The 9,283-nt window shown below is 33.7% G+C and overlaps 4 protein-coding genes across 4 annotated transcripts; all 4 read right to left on the bottom strand.

Moving 5' to 3' along the window:
• Positions 1 to 1,154: 1,154 nt before the first annotated feature.
• Positions 1,155 to 1,669, bottom strand: GGTG_01688 (hypothetical protein; the record flags this gene model as incomplete). The annotated part of the gene is made up of 2 exons (XM_009219457.1): positions 1,155 to 1,353; positions 1,656 to 1,669. The coding sequence occupies 2 exons, from the start codon at positions 1,667 to 1,669 to the stop codon at positions 1,155 to 1,157; spliced, it is 213 nt and encodes a 70-aa protein (XP_009217721.1).
• Positions 1,670 to 1,859: 190 nt separating this feature from the next.
• On the bottom strand, positions 1,860 to 3,440 carry GGTG_01687 (hypothetical protein; the record flags this gene model as incomplete). Its single annotated transcript, XM_009219456.1, has 4 exons — positions 1,860 to 2,113; positions 2,192 to 2,300; positions 2,997 to 3,023; positions 3,414 to 3,440. The coding sequence occupies 4 exons, from the start codon at positions 3,438 to 3,440 to the stop codon at positions 1,860 to 1,862; spliced, it is 417 nt and encodes a 138-aa protein (XP_009217720.1).
• A 1,458-nt stretch (positions 3,441 to 4,898) lies between these two features.
• On the bottom strand, positions 4,899 to 6,353 carry GGTG_01686 (hypothetical protein; the record flags this gene model as incomplete). The annotated part of the gene is made up of 5 exons (XM_009219455.1): positions 4,899 to 5,167; positions 5,376 to 5,411; positions 5,480 to 5,620; positions 5,827 to 5,873; positions 6,082 to 6,353. 5 exons carry the CDS (start codon positions 6,351 to 6,353, stop codon positions 4,899 to 4,901), a joined length of 765 nt encoding a protein of 254 aa, XP_009217719.1.
• Positions 6,354 to 6,581: 228 nt separating this feature from the next.
• GGTG_01685 (hypothetical protein) lies at positions 6,582 to 8,719 on the bottom strand (the record flags this gene model as incomplete). Its single annotated transcript, XM_009219454.1, has 8 exons — positions 6,582 to 6,621; positions 6,887 to 6,935; positions 7,016 to 7,127; positions 7,545 to 7,852; positions 8,055 to 8,070; positions 8,271 to 8,364; positions 8,581 to 8,629; positions 8,701 to 8,719. 8 exons carry the CDS (start codon positions 8,717 to 8,719, stop codon positions 6,582 to 6,584), a joined length of 687 nt encoding a protein of 228 aa, XP_009217718.1.
• Between the last annotated feature and the right edge of the window lie 564 nt (positions 8,720 to 9,283).

The raw sequence follows: 9,283 nt of genomic DNA, 5'->3' as shown, positions 1-9,283 counted from the left end.
CGTCGAATTGCCCCGCCGCACTTTACTTCGGAGGACCGTTAAATTGCAGGCGCTTTTAGCCCGCACGAATAGGCTCGAAGTGGTGTATTTTAAGAAAAAAAGAGCGTTAGCTCGTGTTAGTTGTGTGCAAACCTGACACGGAGGGAGATGGGTCCCTTAAGCTGGTCCACCGAAGCAAAATGTGGACGTTCCGAGTGACCAACTGACTAGGTAGTCACCTATTAACATGACAAATGGCAGATCCTTCCTAATTAAGCCACATCCAATCTACATTTTTCCCCTAGAAAACCCCGCCAAATCGATGTATCGATACCCGCACCTCCATTTACAAACCCTACTAAAATCGTCACCCGGCCAGGGCCCAATATGCACGGATATCAACGCCTGCAGCGGGGTAACGCGTGCACCAATCTGCACCGCGATACCTTCAACTCAACGCACTTCAACGCCGGCAATCTGCACCGCGATACCCTTTACATTCTTTTTATGAAAAAATGCAACAAAACGTAAAGCTTTTTTTTTTTCTCCTCGGGTACGTTAACTCCAGCTTAAATTTGCGCATTAAGCTTTTAAAAAAAATAGCTAATAAAAAAGCATTAAATATAAAGCGGAATTAGCTTTTTCTTTTAGTTTAACAAAGTTTAGTACTTTAATTAACCTTTTAAAAATTAACAATATATAACAATTTACAATTGCAAAAACTCAGCAGCTTTTGCACTGGTTAAACAAAAAAATTACGGATTTATATTTTAAAGCTTGTTTGCAAGCCGAATTAATAACCTACTGTTTTTTTTTAGTTTAACAAAATAAGCATTAACGCTATCGAGTACTGCAAACGTATACTTCCGCTGGTTTCCAACTAGTTTAAAGCCCAAGTGTAGGAAGGACTTTGGGGTGGAGTCCTATGCTCGTGGATTTCCAAACGGCGTAAAACTAAGGTTTGATAATTATTAAAAGGTAATTAAGTTAAAATGTTATTATTTAAGTTTAAAAAAAAAAAATTTTGCTGGAAAAAAGGGACGGATCCAACCTTTTTATATAAGTACAAAAAAGCTTTGAATAGTTAGTACACAAATTCCGGATTTGTGCATGGCGGTTTTCCAAAGCTTATGCATGCGTTTAACAAGTAAATTTTAATACTAATTATTTTTTTTTTAATAGCGCATGCATGGTAAAACGGATAAAAAAAATTTGCGGTTTAAATGCGCAATAACAAATAATTTGCTAAATCGGCGATTTGGGTAATATATAAAAAAAAAATGCTTGTTTAAATTGTTTCGCCGAATGCATATTAATATTAAACAATAAACGTAAATAAAAATTTGGAAAATTATGTAAATTCCGGTTTTAAAGCTTTAAAATCGATAAATTTAAAGTTATAAGCGTTTGGGATTAGTATAAATTAAATAAAAGGTTTTTGTAATGTTTGGGAATGGGTGCGTTAAAAGCGAAAGTGGAAGTTAATAAATAAAAGGCGGTAAGCTTTTATTTGGCCCGTTAATCGTCAATCCAATTATTTTAATTTTTTCCTTTTATAACCCCGTTTTTTAAGCCAATTTAATTGGTTACGTGCGCTTTAAAATTGTTGTTTGCAATTTGTGCGTTTATTGTATTATCGTTTTCCATTTTCCTTTATTTAATTTTGTGCTTTATACCTTTTTAACAGCATTATGGACTTTTTGCTTGGCTCGAACGCTTAAAATCCGCTCGACCACGCTCCGGAAAGCGTTATTTTATTAAAAAAAGCTTAAAATTAGCAATTGGTTATTTGTATCGCTCCAAAACAAAGCTTTACAGCTTACCTTTAAGCTATGCCTTTTCCCGTTAAAAAATTTAGCGAGCTTTTTTCGTTTTCGGCATTACAATTTATGCTTAAAAGTTTGCCCGCGCCCGCTCCGGCCGTTCCAACCATTCCTATCGGTTGCAAAAAAAAGCGTGCCGCTCCCCGCAATGGCCGTAATGGTCCCAATGTTCGTAAACGCGGTAAAAAAGGTGTTAATTAAATAACAATTTGCTTTAGCTGCTTTAATTCCGTGCTTTACAGCAAATTTGGTATTAAAAGCGATATAATTTGGCTTTGTATTAAAAAATTGGGCTTTAATAGCAAGCGTTGCTAGCGTTATACTTTTAGTTATTTATATAAGCTTATATAAAATTTTTTTTTTTTCGTTTCCGGGTTTTTTGCGCTAACAATTGCTAATTTTCCGTTCGTTTATCGTATTGCTATAAAGTTTTTTGCGGAAACGCTTTGCAACGAGCTTTATAATGCGGTATATTATTTTTATTTTATATATTTTGTGCTTTACCAATTTGCTAACGTTATTTTTCCAATCGTAAATACTTTAAAAATAGCGCATTATTACCAAATAGCTTTTTAAATTTAATGTTAAACAAGCCAATTCGAATGCCAATTTTTTAATTATAACTTTGGGTTAGCGATACGAAACGGGGCGTTCGGCCGCTTTTCGTTTTTATAAAGCCGCGTTTTTCGGAGCTTTAAGCGAAGGTTTTTCCGTTTAAAACGATAATACGGATAAAAAAATAAAAATTATAATAGTAATAATAATTAGCTTTATTTTATAGCGTTTATAAAGCTTAAAAATTCCGTTACTATGCTTGCAATTGTTATTAAAAAGCAAAAAAGGCAAAAAAAAAGGGGAAAAAAGTTTTTGTTGCTAAAAACAAGGTTATTGCTTTTGGCTCGGGTAATGCTGGTAATATTTAAGCGTAAAAGTTTAAAAATCGTTTTTTTTGCTTTTTTTATGGTGGTTTCGTTATAAAATGGGTATATTAATTTTGCGCTTTTTGTTAATTTATGGTTTGGTGCTCGTTACGCATTAGTTTGGGGTTTTTTTGCTTTTTTTTTTATTAAAGCCATTATATGGCCATTGCCGTAAAAATTTTAATATGCCGATTTTTATTTCCAAACTTTTTTTTTATGTTTTGGTGCGGTTAACCTAACTTTCGATCCGGATCGAAGTTGTATTAGTGCTTACCAATTTTTTTAATGCCCGGTTTAGTTGCTTTTTCGTTATCGCATTTGCCGAATTGTTTATTCCGGCGATCCAACGGATTTCGTCGATTTTTTTATTTTTATAAAATTTTTAAAACGTTATTAAATTAATTATAAGTTTTTTTTTTGCTATCGTGCTTAATTAAACAAAGCATTAATAAAGCGAAAAGCTATCGATACAAAGGATAAATTTGGGTTGGATAAAATTTAACCGTTTAAAAATCGTTAAACAAGCTTTTTTTATAACGTAATTGGAATTAAACCCAAAAATTATGCCGTAAATTTTATTAGCTAGCATACTTTTTGTAATTTTTTTGCATTTAACCGAAATCCAATGCAAAATGTTGCCGCGCAATTAAAAATTGGTTTGGTGCTCGTTCGATTTTTCGTTATTTAATACAAAAATAAACCCGATTTGCAAAAACATGTTATTATTGTTTGCAAAGGATCCATTTACGAAAATGTAAAGGTTTGCGCTTTCGAAATCGATAAAAACGTTATTTAAGCTTTTATTAGCGTTTTCGATTTGCCAACCAATTTTTTTATTAAATTTGCCGATATTTTTTTGTATTAAGTTTGTTTTTTATGCGGTTAAAGCGTAATCGAAAATTGCTTTAGGCTGGTATATAAAGTTAATGTACGTTTTACGAGCCCTTTAAAATACGAATTATTATTTTTAGCTTTTTAAATTGGCGTTTATAAGCTCCAATTTTTCGTTTTGGTTTTTTTGCTTTAATTTAACTTTATTTTTTTCGATTATAATTTTTTTCCCGTTAAAATCGTTTTATTTCCTTTCCGTAAGCATTAAGCGTAATTTTGCTTTAAACCCCGCTTTTTAAAACGCTTTTTTTTTAAAATCCATAAATGTTTAATTTTTTAAATTTAGCGTATCGTTTATTTGCATCCTTACCATTCCAAAATTTATATTGCGCTTTATAATAAAAAAATACGGATTATAACACAACGATTTGCAATTTAACCGCTTTTTATAATGCTTTTAATACGTAACGTACCAATGCAATTTTAATTCCGTTAAACCGTATAAAAGCTTAACGATTCGAAATAAAATGCTATAAAAAAAACGTGGGCGTAACTTTTTGGGTAAGCGCAGCAAAACGGTCCTTTCGAAATTGGTTGCGCTTTAAATATACGCTTAAGTAATGTCCCGGGTTATTAATAAAATACTTCGGTTTTAAAAGTTTGGTGCAAACGCAAAAATTAACCGTTGGTTGCAATGCATAATCGTAAAAGCTTGCGTTAAAATGGTTTTTTTTTCGTTATTATTAATATTTTAAGCTATACATTTCGTTTTTTCGTAAAAAGCTTTCGGTATTCCTTTTATTTTTTTAACGAAACGTGCTCCAAAAATTTTAGCGTTTAAAAATTGGCCTTTACGAATTGCTATAATTATTCCGGCATTAAATAAAAACGTTATTTCGTTTTAATTGGTTTCCCAAAACGGAAGTTTTGGAATTTTAATTAAGCTTTTTGCTTTATATTTAATTAATAAATGCATAGCTTTTGCCTTTTTGGGTAACAAATACGTTTTGTTATGCAATTTAATTTTTAATTGCTCCTTTAGTTTTGGGGGCTTATTGTTTTTTGCATTTAACGTTAGCGGTTTTAATCGATTTTGTAGTTATGCCGGTATTTTGTTTTTTAATGGGCGTTCGCGTCGTTTTAACTATGCCGGTTCGGGGTAAACAAATGGTTTTAAAATTTCGATTTATTGCTTTTTTAGCTTGTTATTTGGCTATTCCTTAATTTAATGGTAAAATTTAATAAAAATGCTTTTAAACGTTATTAAACCGTTAACGGTTTTAATTGTAACGTTATTGTTTATTACCGCTATTACTTTGTGCAAGCTTATCCATCCCTTTTTTTCCTAAAATATTAAAATTTTTATTCCAAAAGCGAAAAAGTTTGGTTTAACGGTGCTAATATTAAAGCCATTCCAGGTATTAATAGCGTTTGTAACTTTTTTTTTATTAATTGCTTTTCGAAGCTTTGCTATAGCCTTTTTAATTGTTTGCGCACGTTTGGTTATAATTGGTAACGGTGGTAATTCGTGGTTTATCCGTGGCATGGCTTTAAAAACGAGCAACGTTAAGACCAAACCGTTTGGTCCCGCGGTATCGTTAATTATTTTTATAGCTTTTTAAAATTGTAATTTTAGCGCAAAGTTAGGGCATTTGGCTTTTATAATCGAATGCGCTTTGCGTAACATGCTATACGCTCGTTTAACCTTTTCGACGGCGTAATGGGCCTTAACGGGAATTTGCTTGCAAATAATCCCGAAAAGCTTTATTTTAGCTTAAAAGCCGCTTTTCGAAAAATGGATTTTTGCGTTATGGGTAATTACGTTTGGGGGCTTTAAATAAACATTTATCCAATAGCGCTTTAAGGTTTTTTAAGTTTTTTTTGCAAATAGGTTTTTTAAAATCGTTATAGCATTAAATTTTATACTTTCGTTAATTACATAAAGGACCGGTTTGTTGCCCAAATAACAAACGTTAATAACGATTTCGTAATTAAAATCCTTGTTGTTTTTTAACGTAAATTTAAATCGTTGTAATGCATTTTTTTTAATTTGGCATTCGTAATATACTTTATTAATTATTTTTAACGCGTTGCGATTTATATCGTAGTTTGCCCGTTAAAGGGTTTTGTGCAATTTATTAACGGAAAAGTGGCTAAATTGTTTATAAACGCGCCGTAGCTCGGTTTTTGTTAAAAACAAAAATCCCGCGATTTTTTTTTCGGCGGCCATCGAAATTTTGTTTATAACGTATATTAATGCGTTAAAAAAAAACCATGGGTAACCAAAACGTTTAATAATTTGCACGCGCGTTCCGTTGTGCTTTACGAGCTTGTTGCGCGTATTGTTAAAGTATATACTTAACGCGTCCATATTTTTAAGTAACAAAAGGAATGGTATGTTAGGGGTTAATCGGTGCAAAGGCGGGTGGTTACCGGGTTACGGGCCGGATGCGGTGTTTCCTTTGTTAAGCCTCCGTAAATCTTTTACCAAAGGTATTATCGCCAATAAAAATTGTTCCTTTTTTAACCTCCCCTTTTTTCGTGCCCTTTCGGGCACCCGGGGTTGGTCCTTTAAATCCTCCGCGCTCCAAGCGCTTTTGTGCAATTTAAGCTTTACCCTATTTTTTAACTTCGCTATTATGCTTTGGCCGCGATACCGGTAACTCGCCGGCATGTTCCCGAAAAGTTCGTGCCCGGCTGGCTGCCAGCGCCCCCTTCCTTTTTTTTTGCCGGGCGGTTTCGCCCGTGCATTTAACGCTCCCCGCTTTTTGCCGGGCGGTTTCGCCCGTACTTTTAACATGGTATTGGGCTGTTAAAAACGTAAAACGTAATGTTGCTAATAAGGGTTGGTATATATTAAGGGTTAATTGGTGCAAAGGCGGGTAGTTACCGGGTTACGGGCCGGATACGGTATTTCTTTTGTTAAGCTTCCGTAAATTTTTTACTAAAAGTGCTATCGCTAACAAAAATTGTTCCTTTTTTAACCTTCCTTTTTTTCGTGCCCTTTCGGGCACCCGGGGTTGGTTTTTTAAATCTTTCGCGCTCCAAACGCTTTCGTACAATTTAAGCTTTACTTTATTTTTTAGCTTTGCTATTATATTTTGGCTGCGATACCGGTAATTTGCCGGCATATCCCCGGAAAGTCCGTGCCCGGCTGGTTGCTAGCGCCTTTTTTTTCCTTTTTTGCCGGGCGGTTTTGCCCGTACATTTAACACTTTCCGTTTTTTGCTAAACGGTTTCGCCCGTGCTTTTAATATATTGCCCTTTTTCGATACGGCTTATCCCAAGCCGTTTATGCCGCGCGTGCGACCCCGTAAATAACCGGTAGCTTACGATATCCCGTTAAACCGCCCCAATGCCCGGTAACGCTTGGAAAAACCGGCTGTAAAATTTTGTAGCATCCGGAAAAATGGGTCCGTACCGGCATATAAAAGGCTTTTTTTCCCGTTCGAAGTTACAAACCTTTTTTTTTCCTTTTTATACATTTAATAACCATTTTAATAACTTTAACGATTGTAACCGTAAGTAATCGGTATTTGGCCGTTCCTTTTAAACATTTAAATTTAACCGGTAGCTGCAAATGTTATTTTTTGTACCCAATTACGTAAAAAAAGTAATGTTTTTTTGGGTATCCGCTTCGGGTTTTTCGGTTTTAACCGGCCCGTTGGCCCTTTTTGGCAACCCCCCGGTATTTTCCCCAATTATCGTGGTTTAATTGGATTCGAATTCGGTTTCGCCGAAATTTTTAATCCTTTAAATTTTTAACGATTGCTTTGCCGGTAACCTTCCGGTAAGCCTTTTAAATATTGCGGGTTTATCGAGCCCTTTTGCGTTTGCAATTTTTTAAAATTCCTGCAAGCGTTTTGCCGGTAACCCCCCGGCGGGCTTTAACCGCCGCAACAAAAAAACTTTCGCCGAAAAAAAGCGTAAAGCGCGCGATAAACGCCGTTGCAACGCTTTCGATTCCAATAAACCTGCCTTCGAAACGGACATTGCCTTTTTTTCGCTTTATATAAATATTCGTAACGCGCTCCCGTTGCGGGAAGTTATCGATTTTTAATAAAGCGATAATTAAAACTTTATTTATTTGCCTTTTTTTAAAAACAATTATACGGAGCGTGCGGTATTTTGTAGCTATTATTTTGGTTATTAAATATATTAAAATTATACCGTTAACCCCCGTATACCGATATGCTTCGATAATTGTACGGGGTTTTTTAAATATATTTATTGCAAAAACGTAATTAGCAATAAAGCTTGCGTTAAACTTTTTAAATGGTTTTAGGAAATGGCTTAAAACTTTTACAAAATTTTAAATACCGTTTACAAGCGGTTGCCCAAAACGATACCGGAGCTTTTCGAAAAGCTTATTAAAACCTAATTTCGCGCTTACAAAGCTATCCAAAAAGCTAAATCCTTTTATACCATATCGGTTAAGCAATTTGCGCGTTACAAACGTTAAACCGTTATCCAAAAGCGCATTTAGCGCAAAATTGCTAACGTTGCAATATTAAAAACTATTTAAAACATTTCCCAATAGCTTTATGCTATCGCCGTTTAAACGAAAAAGCAAGCTTAAATTTCGGTTAGCATTAATAATTTTTTTAACGAAATAAAAGCGTTTTTTAAGCGTTTTAAAAAAAGTATGGTTGCTTTTTTTAATAATATTACCGTTAATTTTATTACGATTGCGGCGCATTTAAATATTTAAGCTTACAATCGCGCGGCTTCCCGTAAAGGTACGGCGTCCGTATTGGCGCCGGGAAATGCCGCTTTTAGCGCTAATAATTTTGGCGGCAACAATTATAACGCTAACAAAAAAAATGTAATTTCCGAAAGTTTTGGTTTTTTTAAATACGGCATTTAATTAATTTTTTTTACATATTTTTTTAATTAATTATTAATATTTCCTTTTCGAAAAGTAATTAATTTTAAATTTTTTTCGTTAATTTATTATAATTAAAATTATAATTTTTTTTCGTTATATTGCTTTTGCAACATTGCGAAATTCCAATATTTTTAATTACCAATTAAATTTTAATGCTTTAATAAATAATTTTAAAATGTTTTTTTTCGCTTTTTAATAAATTTAAATACCGCCAATATGCATTTGCCGCTACCCAAACGCTTAAGCCCGTTTGCCGTACCATTTGGAGGTTTTTCCATTTTTTTTTTAAGCAAGCAATGGTATTTTTTATTACAACGTACGTTTAAAATGCGGTAATTGCTTTAGCGTATTGCGCTAAGCATGCTTTTTACGGGCTTTCCAAAGTATGCTACATTTTGCATATCCTTTAAAATTTAAATATATCGTACCATTAATTTGGGGCGTTTCCCGTACTATACCGTTTTTACCTAACTTTTTGTTTATAAGGTACGATATTTTACGGTTATTACAAGCCGTTTACGGGTTTTTTTACGTTTTTTTCCGGTAATTAACCGGTTCGGCACGTTAAAACATTTTTTTGGGCTATTTCTTTGGCCTTTGTTATTTTTTTCCTGTAATACCCCCGTCTTTTCCGGGTATTTACCCGTTAGGGTCCGGTATTTTCCTTATTTTGTAAATTCGTTTCCAATAGGTTTGCTTTATACGCTTAAACAATTTTTTTCGTAATATCCTTTTTTAAGATTTACGAATTTTCCGATTCGTTATAACCTATTTATTTAACTAGGTATTTTCGTTTCCGCAAAAGCCTTTTGTATTTTAACAAGGCTTTTATTTTAAAGCGA

Source organism: Gaeumannomyces tritici, assembly GCF_000145635.1.
Source record: "Gaeumannomyces tritici R3-111a-1 unplaced genomic scaffold supercont2.1, whole genome shotgun sequence".
Lineage (NCBI taxonomy): Eukaryota > Fungi > Ascomycota > Sordariomycetes > Magnaporthales > Magnaporthaceae > Gaeumannomyces > Gaeumannomyces tritici.
The sequence above is the reverse complement of the archived record's forward strand: the minus strand, read 5'-3'. Positions and strand labels throughout refer to the sequence as shown.